The sequence below is a fragment of the Fundulus heteroclitus genome, chromosome 4 (assembly GCF_011125445.2).
Source record: "Fundulus heteroclitus isolate FHET01 chromosome 4, MU-UCD_Fhet_4.1, whole genome shotgun sequence".
NCBI lineage: Eukaryota > Metazoa > Chordata > Actinopteri > Cyprinodontiformes > Fundulidae > Fundulus > Fundulus heteroclitus.
Genome location: NC_046364.1, coordinates 11,600,308 through 11,617,781, shown reverse-complemented (window position 1 = coordinate 11,617,781; position 17,474 = coordinate 11,600,308). Strand labels below are relative to the sequence as shown.

At 40.8% G+C, this 17,474-nt stretch overlaps 1 protein-coding gene across 1 annotated transcript in view; it reads left to right on the top strand.

Moving 5' to 3' along the window:
• Positions 1–334: 334 nt before the first annotated feature.
• LOC105938449 (NKD inhibitor of WNT signaling pathway 1) overlaps positions 335–17,474 on the top strand; it is a 38,698-nt gene continuing 21,558 nt past the window's right edge. The window contains exons 1-3 of the mRNA XM_012880193.3: positions 335–521; positions 633–665; positions 859–998. Coding sequence (XP_012735647.2) covers positions 497–521; positions 633–665; positions 859–998 — 198 coding nt within the window. The 5' untranslated portion in view covers positions 335–496. The remainder of the gene's footprint in view (positions 522–632; positions 666–858; positions 999–17,474) is intronic.

Sequence of the window (17,474 nt, the reverse complement as noted above, 5' to 3'; positions counted from 1 at the left end):
GATTACCCTTTACCAGCTCTTCAACAAAAGACTGAGTGGGTAAAGCGGTACAAGCGCCACCAAGTTACAGTGACAGACAAAACTGATTCCGGAATTGCAGGACGCAAGGATTATTTCTTTAAAGTCCCATTTTTTTTTGACTGAGTAAATAGGCTGAACATAAAATTCTAAGTTACAGAGGTTGATATCAATAGTTATTTACCTAAATGAAAATGGTTTAAAAAAGCTGTAAAATTCCCACTCATTTACGCGTGTTTGTTTTTATTTTGAAAGCGCTTACCGGATGTTGCTCAGCCCGTCGACCGGCTTGTGACCATGGCAGCAGCGCTCAGGATCAAAGGCACGCTCAGCTACTCGGTCACACGGTCCTGCGCTCCGTAGTGCGCGCTTGGTCTCCACGGACGCTCCGCTGTCTGGATATCGCAGCCCGTTGTTCCTTTATTATTACTGGATTATATTCATTTTACGGGTTTTAACTCCAACTCGATGTATAGAAATGGGTAAACTGCACTCGAAGCATGGTAAGATTTCTTATTCCCGGCAGGAAACCCCACATCAGTAGTTGTTTCCACCGCGCTTTTTGATACTTTCTAGTAACACATTCATTGTCTCCCATCTTTCTGTCTCTCAAGCCGCTATTTGTAAACCGAGGGAGAGCCCAGAAGGTAAGCATCCTTTATTTGTTATTTCCCTGCCTTATATAGTGCAGTAGCCCACTTTTAATAGTATCGGCCAGTTTGTAAATGGCACAGCGTGACAGCGTAGAGTCCGTTTTCTTTAGAAAGCGTGGGCATTGGCGGATAGGTGGTCGTTTTTTTTTTTTTTTTTAACTTCTGATGAAAGTGTCATGCGTTTCAGGCGACAGTTTTGTCGTGAATGCCTGCTTGGCGAAAAAGGGAGTGGACGACTGGCTCGTGAAGCAGAAATACTACTGCACGGGCTCTCGCCTCGAGCCACAGGACTGTCACCATAAGGGCAACTGCGGGCTGACGGCACGGGTGAGTTCCGCTGGCCGCTTACGTTCACCTTCTTCACAGCCGAGTTACTTGGAAAACCCGTGCTCAGTTGGACCGCTTTTATTTGGCTTTGACCTGCCTGAAACAAACGTATGTGTGTGTGTGTTTTTTGGAAACAATTAGTTCTGTGGCGGGTTTTGAAAGTGCGGTCCGTCCACCTCATCACCACGAGGCTGCCTTCAGGCTCACACGGCCGGCTTGAAAGAAGTATTCACATCCCGTGAACTCTTCCACACTTTGACACGCTCAAAGCCACCGACTTTATTGTTTTTATTCGGAATTGCGCAAGTTAGGGGCAACGCGTAGTAGCGGAACAATTGGAAAGTGGAAGGATTGTTTTTTTTAATTTTCTTTCCACATAAACAAAAGTAAATACAAATATGCTTGGATTTAGAAGAAGCCCAGTTTACTTTGCAGAAACGCCTTTCACTATATCCGCCAGTGTTCTTGGGTGTCTCTAAACCAGCTGTGCACATGTAGAGGCTGACATTTCTGTCCATTCTTCTTCCCAACATACCTCAACTTCAGTCAGATCTGTGAGGCTTGCTCCAGATTCTCGGTTGATCTAAAGCAATTCGTTGCAGCTTTATGTTTGGTGTTTCTGTCCTGCTGGAAAAGGTGAACCTTCAGTGCGCTCTCTGGTATTTTGCAGCCTCAAACAGGTTTTCCTCTAGGATTTTTTTCCTGCGTTTAGCTCCATCCATCTTTCCATAAACTCCGAACAGCCTCTTCGTCTCTGCTGAGGAAAAAAAAAAAAAATCATGTTGGGACAGTATGTTCAGATTAATGTCCAGTGTTAGCTTTCTACTACATGTAAGGCTTTGTGTGTAGACCCAGATCCAACATTGTCGTCTCTTCTGACCAGAGCCACGTCTTTCACATGCATCTTAAAGGCATCTTTACATGGCTTTTGGCACTCTAGAAATTATACTTCTATATAGCTTTCTTACAAAAATAGATTGCATCTCGCCTTGCCTTCATGATTGCCCGGTCAACAGATTCTCATGCTTGAGATGTGGATCTCTGCTTTTCCTGTAAAGTTGACACGGGCCTCTTGGCTGCTTTTCTGATTAATGCCCTTCTTGCTCGACCTGCCGGTTTAAGGAGGATCCGCTTGTGTACTTTTTCCCATGAGATGTACAAATTTTGGGATTTAGTTTTGTAACCCAACACTGCTCTAAACGTCTCTAGTTTCTCCTCGGTCTGTTGGGTGTTTTTCACAAAACGGCTGTCATTATGCTAAGATTGAATTGCACATAGGTGTAAACACGTTTTTAAAACATGTGAAAATTATGTGTTTTTTTCCTTCGACTCCAAAGGCATGTGCAACTTTATGTGCGTCTCTTACATATTATCCCCCTGGAAAAAATGGCAATTAAAGTTTGTGGCTGAAACATGACAAAATGTGAAGAAGTTCAAGGGGTGTAAATACCTGTGCGCGGCACTTTGGTGTTTTTGTATCGCTTACGCTGGTGGCTTGAACTCGCGTTTACTCGTGCACGGAACATTGATGGCGTCAGCCTGTTTTACTCATCTGAGTTTCTCTCTCTCTCTCTCTCCTGTAATTTAGTTAACAATAGACCCAGGCTGAGTTGAAAGCATTGCTGTGTGACAGTCCGGTGACAAGTGTGGATTGTAAAGGCTAGGGAGAAATGTTGGAGGGCATGCTTGTTTTGTATTTTGGCAGCGCAGTAAACACTGTGCCGCTTTTGTCAAGTAGGGAGATCCTTTGGAATTGCTTCAGAGGAGCTTTTAAGCCTCTTTGGTTAGAGATGCCTTTCTCAAAGGCAGGCATGTTTCAGGAACTGAGGCCTATCGAGACTAAAATAGGAAATCATTTTGTCCACCCACGATCCAGACATCTTAAGCAGAAATCCTGCAGTTGATCAAATATAGACCCAGATCCAGAATCTGTTGCATCCTGAATTTGCTCAAGCTTCCCTGTTTTGATGCTGTATATCGTTTTAATTTTTGAGTCATAAGCATTTGTTCTAAGAGCAGCACTGAGCTACTTAATGTAGTAAACACACTTTATTTGGCCCTTCTTAATGCTCTTGCATCGCTTATGCTTAAACCCCTGTGCTTATGCTTCCAGCTCTTCTTAACTCAAGGTAATTATATACCATTAAAAGTATCAGATTAACAAACATAAAAACTAAATAGGTTTGGTTTTTGGTGAAAATAGCAACTTGTGTGAGGCATGCCGGTGGGCAATGGTCAAGCATACAATTTTGAGGATGTGGTCGACAACAAACTTGATTTGTAACTATAAGCAAAAGTCAGGTCTAAAGTTGAAATTCACTAAGATTGGTTAAAATTGACTGATTTTTTTGTCCTGTTCAATAAATGCATCAAAACACATTAACCAGCAGCATATAGTAACTGTTTTCCATTTTAAAACCCTTTAAAAAAACAAAACAATCACAAGCTGAGCTCACTGTTCAATGAAAGAAGAGTAACAAAAATGAGAAACTGGTATTCAGAAGGAAAACTCTTGATTGGTCCATCTCTAGTTTAATGTCTACCAGTGCTTTGTTCCGTGCTGCAAGGTGGTTTATCGTTATGCTCCGCTCCTAATCATGTAAATCAGGCAAAATTGTTTCGGGAGTTTGGTGCTGGTTCTGTCAACATTGCTAAAAAGGATTTGTTATTGCAGCAGGATCGATCTCAAAGCTCCGTTTCATATTTTAGTTGGAGAGATATTTTGAAGAAATGTATGGCTTTCTTTTCAATAGGATATGGGCAGCAGTAAAACTATTCCACGCACATTTTTATATGGTTTTGAGGTTCATTTAAACATTTAAAACCACATTATTACCAAGCAGTTACAATAAAAAATTTGCACAAAAAAGATGTATCGCTTTGTTCCTCAACATATTCAGCCATTTGGTATTCCCAGCAAGCACTGCAGTGTTGTCTTGTATCTGAAAGAAGGGCTTTTTTTTTTTTTTTAGATTTACAGGATGATGGTGATTATAACCAGAATGTAGCCTTATGATACTTTCTGAATTTGTTGAATCTATAAAATATCAGGTAACAATTTGTTACTCCCTAACAGATGATTTTGAATAATCATTTAAAGTTATGGATTCACCAGTCAGAGATCAGAATCTACCAATTTTATTCTCTTTTTATTCAGTACCTAAAAATGCAGATTTTATGTCATATTTAGTCTAGTTTCTTTTGAATTAAAAACTGTTTCAACCTGTTTTATGTTTTAAAGTCCTTATAAAAAGTCTGTCAAATTAGCATCAGCTGGCAGTACCTCAGGATAAGAGTGCAGACCAATGCATCTCTAATTAAAGCAATGTTAATTCATTAACTGTTCTTTAGGGGAAGTTTCTAAACAGTTAATCAAGAAAAGTTAACAAAGAAAATAATTAGTTTCATTCATGCTGCGTGAATCTTGAAAGTTTCTTTCCTTTTACGTCCTAAAAGCCAGACCCGAGAGCGCTGTCAGAAACCGGAGCCGAGCACTCGCTCTGAGAGAATGCAAGTCCCCCCTCGGCTTTAAAAGTTGTCCGTGTTGCATAGAATACCTGGGGAGATGGTTATTTATAGCCACTACTCTTTAAGCTACCCTCCCAGTTGCACCAGGGTCAAGGAGAATGTGGGCCGGGTGTCATCAGTGGGGTGTCCGCGCTTAAAATTCCTTTAATCCGATTTTCGCCACTCTATAATTCCAATGGGAACAAAGCAGCATCTCATAGCGCTGACGTTCTTTTAAAGCGTGCACACATTAGCAGTTTGTCATTGTTGCGAAAGCATTCATAACCTTGAGCCTTGCAACACAGTGCTGGCAGCCTCATGCTGTGGAGATGCTTTCCTATATCAGGGGAAACTGGTCAGCGTTGGAGGGAAGAATCAACTAAAAGTTCTGACTATGGAAGTCTGAATAGAAAGGCATGCCACACTATTAACGTTTTTTTGTGTGGCTCTAGTGGCCACACGGCAAAGGTCTCCAGGTTGGGACCAGAAAATCTCCATACACGGCTTACATTTTTCTGCTCCTGTGCCACCGTCGCACCTTTGTTTCCGATTTTTGTTGTAGAAAATGCTCAGAACCATGTATTATGTTCCTTCCACTTCACAATTATGCTCTATTTGGGATACTAATGAAACCCCGGTAAAAAAAAAGACATTGATGTTTGCGGTTCTTACATGACAAAATATGAAAAGGCCAAAGGGGTGCGTGTCCTTTCGCGGGGTTTGCCTTTGCACTGTGTTCACCCATTCATGAATTCTGCACGCAGGCGCTTGGTGGATCAGTGGAGCTCAACACATGAGGCCGAGGTCATACGAGCCGCGGCAGTGTGCGGCACGGTGTCCACAGCCACACCCAGCCATAAATTTGATGTTTGCAGCCATCCATCCATCCATCCATCCATCCATCCATCCATCCATCCATCCATCCATCCATCCATCCATCCATCCATCCATCCATCCATCCATCCATCCATCCATCCATCCATCCATTTTCTGACCCGCTTAATCCCTCATGGGGTCGTGGGGGTTGCTGGTGCCTATCTCCAGCGTTCACTGGGCAAGAGGCGGGGTACATGTTTGCAGCATGCAGCAGAAACGCAGCGTTAGAGCCAGATAAATGGTATATGATAATTCACAACAGAAAACTTTTAAGCCGGTTGGGTTTGTTGCTTCCTTCGGGGCTGATTGTTAGATGTTTACAGACTTTTGAAAGGTCCTGTTTTATTAAACCACCTCCTTCCATTCTGTTACCTCCCCCCACTCCCTTTAGTTCCGCCCTCTCCCCCCTTTCTGCCTCCCTGTCCTCCATCTGTTTGTTGCGTCCCTCATGTGCCCTGTGTTGATTGCGGTTGATGACACGAGGCGGCGTTTGAAGTGGGCCGTGCAGGGAGGCGTTTGTAGTGACACTGATGGCTCCTCCTCCCTGTGAAGCTCAAGCCTGTGTGTGCAGTTTAAAAGAACCCTCCGCATTGAGTCCTCTCCGCCTGCCGTTCTCGCTGCTCCGCAAAGCTTAGATTTCCCTCTCCAACAGAAGCTCGTGTGCCACGCAGACAAAGAGCAAAGGTACATTTGACAACAGAATGCAATTCAAAAGTGAATAGAGTCAGAGCTCCTGCCCCCACCTTTCCTGTTTCACAGTTGGCTGTATTGTCTTTGATTTTTTTTTTTTTTTTTAAAGTAGGAAGACTTTTTCGGAAATAGTCCTAAAGATTTTAAACACGTTTGTGTTGTGCTTTTTTTTCTTTGAGAGTCGTTTCCACATAGCGGGAGCTCTTGTCTAGAACCTGAAAGCACCTTTCAAATTCAGACTCCTCTTCCTCTCCCTCTCCTCCTTTCTCCCCGTGTCCCAGTGCATTGCGTTTTCCTTTCCCACCGGCTGGCCTCCTGTGCATGCTGTGTGACGTATACCCCTCTCCCACCATGCTCTGCCCCCTCTGTGGTCCCAAGGGGCCAAGGACCTGTTGTTGCTCTTTGAAGAGGCTGTGAGAAAAGTTCGGAGCCACTCTGTAAAGAGAAGAAAAGCCCGGCCTTTTGGGAGGAGGGGTAGCACCTGGCCACGGGGGCTACGGGATTTTATTTTCCCCCGTGAGAAGATGTGTTTGAGGTCTTGGGGTTGACATCAAATTAGCTGGAGGACTGGGAGGTTCCAGGATATGGAGGGGGCTTTAATGTCACATTGGGCGTTGTATGTCACATAGTTTACTGAAAGCCGAAGGAGTTTCTCCTGTATGACTAAGCGGAGCGGATTACTGTCAGTTGATGTGAATGGTGCCATCTGTAAAGGAAGCCTGTGAAAATATGATATTAGTTTAGTGTAAAGTGAAGTTCTAGTGGAGTGTAGACATTTGAGCTGTGCTATCCACGTTTTTTTCTTTGGTTAAAGTTACATCACCTGCTTTCGTATTCCCTTTATGCTGCTTTACACACACACACATATATACATATTGCGAAGACCTGCCAGGACTTCAATAAATGTTTGCTTCATATTTAAGAACCAAACATTGAGGCTCGCTATGACTGTAAAGTTGCAGCCTAAAAAACCTCAAACTTTAATTATTGTTTGCAGATTTTAAACAAAAGACTATAGTTTAAAATTCAATACTGTTTTTGATGTAAAACTAACACTGCACAGACCTTAATGAAACTGCAACACACCCATTGAACCTTAGGAGGTCCCCACACTGATGTTTTTTTTGGCATGAAAGCAGAATTTCAACAATGAAATATGCAGTAATTTGTCAAAAATAATGACCAGCATGTGTAGATAGCACTGTAAGACAGCCATGTTAAAAGTTTTTTAGGAGAAAAATTTTGATATGGGGTTACCCTTTAACTTTTTACCCGGTGAGGTAAATGTTTTATTATTATTATTAGCCGCTATTTTGCAATGGAGAATGAAAAAAAAGATCTGTTTGTAAATGTGCAAAGCTGGTAGAGACATACCCCCAAAAGACTTGGAGTTGTGTTTGCAACTGAATCCAAATGCACACCAAACCTTTCAGGTTTTTAATAGTAAAAATTGCAAAAAAAAACAACAAAACAAAAACATGTACGTTTCCTCCCACTTCACAAATGTGCAACAATTTGTGTTGGTCTGTCACCTAATGTTCTAATAAATTAAGATTTGTGGTTGTAAAATGTGAAAAACTTCAAGTGGTATACATAAAAAACACATTAAAAGGAGCAAATATTTCTGATGCTGATAGACAGTCTGTCAATTATAGATTGACAACTTAAAAAATATAAAAATAGGCTACGGTCATAAGCTAGTGTATATTTCTGCAAGGCACTGTATGTCACACACCAGCTTCTTCAGAAAAGTAGAACTGAATCTGGTAAAGTTAGCTGTAGAAGACGCATCGGTTAGTGAAAGAAACACTCAGCTGTCACCGAATGTGGCAACCACAAACAAATTGTGCATTTTGGCACATTATCAGTCTGAGAGGAAAGCTTGTGTTTGTGTATATCTGTCTCCCGCGTGTGCATGCAAGTTTGCAGTATGTCTGAAGTCAGCTGTCCGGATGCACTCCAGAGATCAAAGGCTTCTCTGGGAATGCGCTCCGAATCTCAGGGGATTAGCAGCTGAGATTGTGCTTTGTTTCTCCAAATACATGCTCAGTTTGGAGCAACGGATAGCAGTTGATCAAAGTGTCTTCCCAGCAGAAGGATTTTGTTGCACGCTTGAGGGTGGCGTTTATTTCAAAACCTCTAAAGAACTAGAAGAGTTTGAAGATGTTCCTATATATTTGGCTGGACTAGATTCAGATTTTTGCATTTTCCTTTGTAGAGTGGAGACAATAGGTTAAAAAGAAGAGAAAGAAAGAATGTGTAAAACATTTAATTTAATAGGTACTTGCAAAGCTGCTTAAATCAGAAAGCCAAGGGGTTTTCATGCTCCTCAAACTTTCCACATTCTGCCATATTATGATCACAAACTTCTAAGTATTTTATTGGGGTTTGATATGATTGACCAACAAAAAGGAGTGCAGAATTGTGAACTGGGAGTAAAATAATACGCGTTTTTCAAATAAATATTTGGACGGACTTGGGCTGTATTTGCCCTCCTTTAATCTGATAACCATTAATAATTTGTGTGCAACCAGTTGCATGCAGAGTTGCAGAGATCCACAGTGCAGGTAGAAGAATCTGTGGAGTCACAGTTATTAAACTTGCTTTCTTCAAATCTGGCCTTTGTGAAGAAGAAGAACCATGTTGGAGACACAGCAAACGTGTGGTGGAAGGTGCTCTGACCAAATGAGACGAAAATCGAATGTTTTGGCTTACATCGCAAAACTAGCCCTGCCCATCCTAAACACATCATCCCCGGCATGAAACATGGTGGTGGCAGCATCATGTTGTGGGGATAATTTCCTTCAGCAGGGACAAGGAAGGGTGCTAGGGTGGATACACGTTTACTGGTAGGGCAATCTAAGTAGAAACCCTGTTTGAGGACGCACTTCAGACTCACTTTCCAGCAGAACAGCAACACAAAAACACACAACCAGAGCAATGATGGAGATCAAAACATAAAATGTGTTTGAATGGCCAAGTCAAAGACTAGATGTCCAACTAAGAATCTGTGGTGGGTCTTAAAACTTCTGACACTTTCTATCCAGGCTAACAGTGTTGGCCATGTTGCAATGAATAATGGGCAGTTATTTTTATTCTCTTGTTCAAAGCTGGTAAAGTCAAAAGACTCGCAGCTCTTAAGTTTTTACGGCAAAGGATTCATTCAGATGGACTGAATGTAAATGCACACCACCCTTGAGTAAGAAGGTGTATAAATCATTTTAGTTGCCTGAGCTGCCAGAGATATTTACTGGCTCCAGCTCGGATTGGCAGAGATGAAAATGATTATTTCTCCCTTTTTGGTATACTGTTATAGGCTTCATAATGACAATGACTGCTCTACGTCAGTAACATCATAGAGTCTTTGTTATTCCATCTGCAAATTCCATCAACCTCTTCCAGCTTCTAAGAAATATTCTCTTACCATTGAGAGATGTGTTCAGCTCACTGAAACGCCTCATATGTGAACAGTGTCTGGTGTTAAACTTATTTTAAGAGGAAAACAGAGACTGAAAATAACAGTTGCCATACCTGAGTATTTACATTTTCTTTTAGTAGACACAACAAATGCACTACCCAGGTTAGTCTTCTTTGCATTATTTCTCCTCAGACCTTCAGATGTGTATAACATTTCCTCAAATAATAACACACAGACATATCGTGTAATTGTAGGCGGTCATGTTACAGGGAGAGAGAGAGGGCTGTGTTTGTGTGGGTCTGAGAGTAGCTCTAGGTTACCGGGGCCCCTGTGGTAGTTCTGGGCTTTCTTTGGGAGCTCAGTGCTCATTTTAATTAACCACGTAAATTGCTCTGCTGAAGTGGCTTTTTAAGTGTTTAAACCCTGAATAATTCTCTGCCGTTTGTTTATCTGGCTCCCCTGTGGGCCACGCTCTGGCCTATGCGGTAAGTGCTGAATAATTGGACCGAGAACTCTAAAGTGGCTCTCAGATGTGATGAGATCAACATCTGCATAAAACTGCTATCCAGATCTCACGAGACGGAGCACATGCGGAGGAGCATGCATGTACAATGAAACGCGGAGGCAGTCTCAAATATGAATCAACACATTCCCCGTGTGTTTAGCCCAATGTGTGAATCCACTTATCACTGCTAACGGAGCCTCAGCATGGATCCTCTCCTTTTGTTTGTTTTACAAACTGGATCTAGGGAAATGCCAGTGATGCATGCTCCTCAGCTTCCACGCGCCCTGCTGGCATATTCCTCCTCCTTATGTTTGCATGCTTTAGTGACCGGGGCTTTAAGGCCACCTGAGGCGGAGGGAATGGAGGAAGTACATTTAGGTAAACAGATGTTGAAGAGCATTGTGCCTGTCCTCTACAGAGGTTCCAGTCCATTTTGCTTCTTCCTGTGGTGCAAAGATTGGAGGAGGTCTGGATTGTCTTTTAGGGGATGTTTTAGTTGAAGGAAAATTAAACAGAAGATTGGCCTGTCTGAAAGGAAAGCTGTCCACCCCTGGTGTGTTTACGCTCCACAAAGAGGACCTCACTCTCAAGATAAGATAGAGTAAATCAGTCCACTGTTCCTGAAATAGCTTTTTTTTATCAAGCTAAGGAACGCATATATAATAAATAACATTGAAAAGTTGCCTATTATAGTAATTGAATTCAAAAAGTGAAACTCATTGCTGACCTCACACTGAACCTCAAGCAACTTGCATTCTGTCCTTTACTCGTCCTCTCAACTGTGACTTGAAAAAGAAAATATCATAAATACAAGGACGAGTGAGAGATTTATGCCCTGTTATCAAGTGCAATGCTCCATGACAGACATATGCACACAGCAGATGGAGAGAGGTGGCTGATGCATTCATATAAAAAACATCACAATAATCGAACAGAGGCAGGAAGGTCAATAAGACAAGATGCTTTCTTGCATAGGAGTTAAAGCAAGATTTATTTCTGAGGTAAAACCTTAGGTACATCTTCAACTTCTATACATGTTTAATTTGTGACTCAAATAAAAGTTTGTTGTCAATTCCTCTGCCAAGGTACATTTCAATCTGAACAAACTGTATTGGTATACTGGTCATTGCTTTTATGGAAATGAAAGTTTGTGGAACTTTCTTTTTGTTTATCAGCATGACCTTTGTTTTATCATTTGAGATGACAAGTCAGATTGAACAAAGTCAAATGCAGACTGCACACAGCTTAGCACAGCAGTGACAGTGTTTGCGTGGCAGTAAACCACAGTGTTATCAGCATAAAGGTGTATACAAGCACGAGTAACATTTTTACATACACTTAATATTCATTGAAAACAGAGCTGGACATAAAATGGAACATGTGGCACACTATTTGTGATGTGCTGCACACATTGTCTACATTTGTGCAGCAACAGTGTCAAAAGCCTTAGTCAATAAAAAGGGCAACACGGTAGTTATTGGTATAGTAGTACACAGTAAAGTAGTTATGGCGGCAGTTCTCCACCATGGAACAATCCATTCTAATCACGCAACACTCTGAGGTATGAGTTAATGAAGGAAAATGCTTACCAGCTGACAGCTCAGTCAGCTACATCTCCATCCATCCATCCATCCATCCATCCATCCATCCATCCATCCATCCATCCATCCATCCATCCATCCATCCATCCATCCATCCATCCATCCATCCATCCATCCATCCATCCATCCATGCTCCCAGACGTCCCCTGCCACTTGGGCCATCTCCTCCGGGGAAATCCCAAGGCGTTCCCAGGCCAGCCGAGAGACATAGTTCCTCCAGCAAGTCCTGGGTCTCCCTCTAGGCCTCCTCCCGGTGGGACGTGCCCAGAACACCTCACCAGGGAGGCTTCAAGGAGGCATCCTAACCAGATGCCCAAGCCACCTCAACTGGCTCCTCTCGACGTGGAGAAGCGGTGGTCACTACCCAAATCTCATGACCACAGATAAGGGTGGGAACATAGATCGGTCGGTAAATCGAGAGCTTCGCCTTTTGACTCAGCTCTCTCTTCACCCCAACAGACCGGTACAACGCATGCTTCACTGCCGACGCGGCAACAATCCGCCTGTCGATCTCCCGTTCCATCTTTCCCTCATTTGTGAACAAGACCACAAGATACTTAAACTCCTCCACTTGGGGAAGGACTTCCTCCGCGACCTGGAAAAGGCACTCTACCCTTTTCCTACTCTCTACAGCTACATATCAACTATTACTTCTAAATATCAACTACCACTTCTCTGTTTAGTTATAAAGCTATCAGAGGCTAATGTGGTTAATAATAACAGTCTGGGCAGTCTCATGCTGACAGTAATAGAAATAAACATAAGAAACCGTAGCTAGTGTGGTTGTGGTTGAAAGTTTTACCAGAAAGATCTCTGCATGGACCGGTCATTGTCTGAGCTGTAGAAAATATATTGTATGGACCAGATCCATGTTTTCTTTTGAAACACAATTTATTTTAGTACTGAAGGACACATTTTTTTTTGTCTTAGTAATATATATTGTAAATTATTTTGTAAGTGAATGCTTTCATTTTGGTATTTGTTGAAGCATTGGTAGAATCTAACTGATGTCTATAACTGTGGATGTTCCAGGTTCATTATTGTGAGCATTGATGCAATCCACTAATTCCAGCCAGCTATGAATAGAAATGTATCTCTGGCATCCACACACTTGTATATAAAAGTTGAATTGTCTATTTCTGCTGCGGTGTTTACTTGCTAAGTTGAAGCCGTCTCTGTAATTACATAGATTTTAAGTCCACAGTTAAAAGGTCAGATGTGAGGGATCTTTTGAGGTGGTGGCTTGTGGCTGGCAGGACGTCTGTTCCAAACATGGTGGGTGTGAGTGCATGATTTTTTTTTTTCTGTGTGTGTAAATGTGTGCCCAAGCAATAAGAAAGAATGTGACCACCTTGGTGTGTAGGTCAGTCCCATCTGGCCAGCATGCACACTTCAGAGGTTTTTCACCACTGCTACCTCCCACATGGAGCTATCCATGCTTGATTCCAGTAACATGGTCTGGTTGCAGCCCTTGACTAAACTTTACTGTGAACTGTCATCGGGAGCAATTGTAGAACATCTGATTATAACAACCAAAGTTTCCTATAATCTACTGCTTCATTTTTCTAAGATTATGGTCATTATGGTGTTTGGAATGAACCGAGACTTAAAACCACTGAACTATTTGACAATTTTAGCTCTATATCTAAAGTGTTATTGATTCATTTTTGAGAGTACATAGAAGACGTTTATAACTTAGGAATCAGGTGTATTCTTTTAAAATGGATTTGGTATTGCAGGACATTGGGTGTTTTATACCCAACAATTGTATTAATATGCACTAAAGCTCTTTTAAAGATTTTTAGGATATGACATGACAAATCAAAGAGGTCTGTCTTCTAATTTGGCGTTGGTCGAATATGAAGGTACTTTTCTAATGCCCATGACGTCTTTTCCTAAACAATGTTTGTCTGACACTTTACACCACCTGAGTCTTTTGTCTGAAGCCAAAAGAAAACTGTTGTCTCTTTGACTGGTCACCCAGAACCTGCAGATGATGTTTAGCCTTCTGGTTGCAAGACGACTATTTTACCCACTAGACCAAACAAAACTAAATTGCCAAAAAAAAAAAATATCTGGCAGAACCTTGCTTTAGGGAAAACATTTTGTTTGTGGTACACTTGATAAAGAATATGTCAGTATTTGAAATTTCATTAAGGCTACTAAAAAGATGCAAAACATTGAAGGCTGATTATCTGGGTTCCGTCTTTCTGGTTATTACTCCAAATGTTGTTAATAACAACAACAACGACAAACACAAACCAGTTTTTTTTGCATGTTTTCTGACATGTGAAATAAACCTGACTCCCCCAAAAATAAGATCTTACCCCAGAAATCGGCAAAGGTTAATCTTCAGCTTGTTGATACAGTCTCAAGTCTCAGAGCAGTATAGCCTGCCTTGCTACTTTCTTGCAACTGAAGTTTATTCACTCCTAATCAATCCAGAAAGAATCAGTTTCACATTTGTTTCAGTGGCTTAACATTTAGAACAGAAACAACTGTACTGAAATAGGATGTGAATATTTAACAGTCAAAATGAAATGTCTTCTATATCTCTGTGAGTAGATTACTTTTAGTGCTTTAAGTTATTAGGAAAACATGCAGTCGTGATATAGTTGTCGAATAATGAAATGACAATGTTGGATGCTGTTAACCCTCGTTTTGCTCAGTCTTCTCTTTCTTATTTGTCATCATGATGTCGTCACCCCCATCTCTCATTAGCATACAGAGCATGAATGCTTTTCACTTGAAATATAATAGCCTGAAAACATTGGATTAAAGTAGTCATCTGTGATATTGCACAAATCAATGTGGCAATATTGATTGCGTTTCATTGTGTTGTGCAGTTCTACTTTAGTTGGATGGTTTTGATCCTGCACCAGTATTTGTCAGCTCCTAGCAGGTACAGTTACTACAGCAGTTTTGCTCTAATTTGTATTATGATAGCCCAGATACCAAGATTTGTGCAACTGTACAATTTTGTAGGTTTTGCATCTAGAAATATGTGTGTGCCTCATTATTGTCCAGGATATTAAAGCAGCACTCTTCATATAATATTCCTCTGAGTGGTTGAGTGAATAATCTCTCTGCTGTCCCTTTTTTAATCTGCATACTACAGTTGAAGTAAGGGGGATGCACATTTTATTGAAAGTTTTCCAAAATTAGTCAATAAAGTATCAAGAATTGAGTTGGGTCACCTTGTGCCACACAGCGTCAATGGCAAAGGGAATTTTAATCTCAAAGGTTCCCTTTTCACCTCTCTGCTGAGATACAGCTTTGATAAAAAGGTGTAATAAATCTTAACTGCTGTGGTTACATATTTTTCAAAGGGTAATAAAGGCTATAACATGGACTAAACAGGTAGGGCTTAGCGCCTCAGGGTTGTTTTTTTTTTAGAGCTATAAAACCTTTTTGTTGCAGGTGTAAAAGTTTTGTAAATGGGTCATTAAAGTGTTGGCCAACTTCACACATGGAACACAAGAAAGTAAAAGGGGAGGGAGATTACTTGAAATCAGCATGTTTCTGAAACAGAGATGAGGCTTTAAATCTCTGCTAATATTCCACAGAGCTTTTCAGGAGGCAGCCTTTGATGTGGGTGAGGTAATGTGGCCAGCAATGTTTGCAATGTAAATCCAACGTAGAGAAGTGATTAAGGACTGTGCTTTATCATTCTGCAAACGCAAGGCACCCGATATCCGATCCTGTTCATTCTGAACCCCCCCAAAACAAAACAAACAAACAAATCAATTAGGGTGGGAAACAGCTCATGTGTTTTTATCTTTTTTATGGCAATAACCCAAGCTTAATTTAATTTGCACTTAACTATGAATGTGTGTTGCTGAGATGAGTACTTGAGTCGGTGACTTCAGCTCGAGTCACACTTAAGTTGTAACAAAGAAGATTTTTTCCCTAATATTCTTGCAAATGCACTGACTTAACATAAAGAGAAAGGATGCTTCTAAACCATAAACGATGCGTAACACAATAAAGAAGTGGACAGTTTGAACAGCAGCTAACAATGTAATAACAAAGACATAAACTTTTCTTCAAAATAAAAGCAACTTCTGTTTGACTTTAACAGGCGTTTAAACTATTTCTACCATTTTCTTTCAAAAATAAATCAATTTCTATTCTTTTATTCATTTTCTAAATTATTCAAAACCCCCCATAACCGATTTTTCAAACATTGGATTGTGTATTCTGCTAAATATTTTAAGATGTTAAACAACTATGTTAAATACTTGTGACCATCAATATTAATATTACATTGCTATGAAAAAGTATGTGACAATCACACATTCATGTTCCAGATCTTAAATATTAGGGAAGAATAACCTGAGTAAATAAAAAAGCAATTTCCATTCCAGCACATGATTTTATTTATTGAGGAAATAAGGCCATCAAAACCAGCCTGCTCAATGTGAAAATCTAATTCCCCCCTCTGTAACTCATGAGTTATCTTTGATTAAAAGAACAATAAGTAATAATGGCACCTAATGGTTAAAAACATATACACAATGCCAGCCATTAACTCAACAGTCTGTTGTTGCTATGAATTGTCGCTGATTTTTTACTTCCACAGGATAGGTATGTGATGTTGTATTCTCTTCTACTTCTGGTCCGCTTCTATTACTGCTCTTTTGCCAAAATAAAATACCAAATACTGCACTCTGTTTGAGTTGAGAACCCTGGGAACTCTCATATGATTGGCTGAGAAACCAGGAAGTAAACACGGACTGCACACTGAACCACATTGTTCCGGACCATACCTCTAAGTTTGAAAGGAAAAGAAAAACGTGACTAAGACATTGTTGATGGAGATGATTGATTGTTTATAGGGAATGTTACTTCCGTCCCAGGAGACAAATCAGAATGATTTAGGTTGATTTTCCTGTACATATCTTATTGTTCCTTTTAACTGTATTTTTGGAAAGCTGTGTTCAGTTTCATCAGCCATATCAGGTCTGATTTCTGATAGTCCTGTCGGATATATTTCACTTAAATAGACTTAACCTGACAAAACAAAGTAGCTTCAAACATATAAACAAGCAACACATCATGACCCAATGTAAAGAAATTAAAGAAGATATAAGTGATTGTGATTGACATCAATATGCCTGGTAAGGCTACAAGACTATTATAATATTTTCCAAGACTTTTGGAAAATATTCTATGGACTGATAAGGCCCAAATGAAAGGTTTAGGAAGGAGAACATTTTGGGGAGTTGTTCTAGTTGTTAGGGAGCCGAGCGTTCACCTCCTAGAGAGGCTGCAAAGTTAGCCGCTTTGAAACTCGGTCTGTCACTCTGGTTCTCTGTGCAAGACTCTTGACCACATATTGCTCAGTGTGAACCACTCAGTGTTGGCAGCACACTGCTCCCTGAGGAATGTGTTAAATGCAGAGAAAAATGTCCCCTCTGTGGGACTATAAAGGGCAATATTTATTCACTTTTATTTATCTGTCCATTAACCTTAGATTTAAAAAAAAAGAACATCATACTTACAGTCAAGCAAAGGGGACACAGTGTGATGGTCTGGCTCTGCCTTGTTGCTTCAGAATCTGTATGACCTGCCATGATTGATACAACCATGACTTCTGGTCCTGGCATCCGTTGATCATTGCTCATAGGTTAAGCAGCAAAACAATGGTCAGTAATACACCACTACATTCACCTTTAAATTGCCCCAGAAAGAGAGAGAAAAAAAAGTTTTTTGGAGTGGCCTAGTTAAAGTCCAGGCTTGAATCTGATTGGGAAGCTGTGTCATGACCCTAAAGAAGCTGTCCATTCTTGAAAGCTCTCCTATGAGCTAAAACAATTCTGCAAAGTAGAGTGGGTCAAGCACTCCTCAATAGCAATATAAAAGTCTCATTGTCAGTT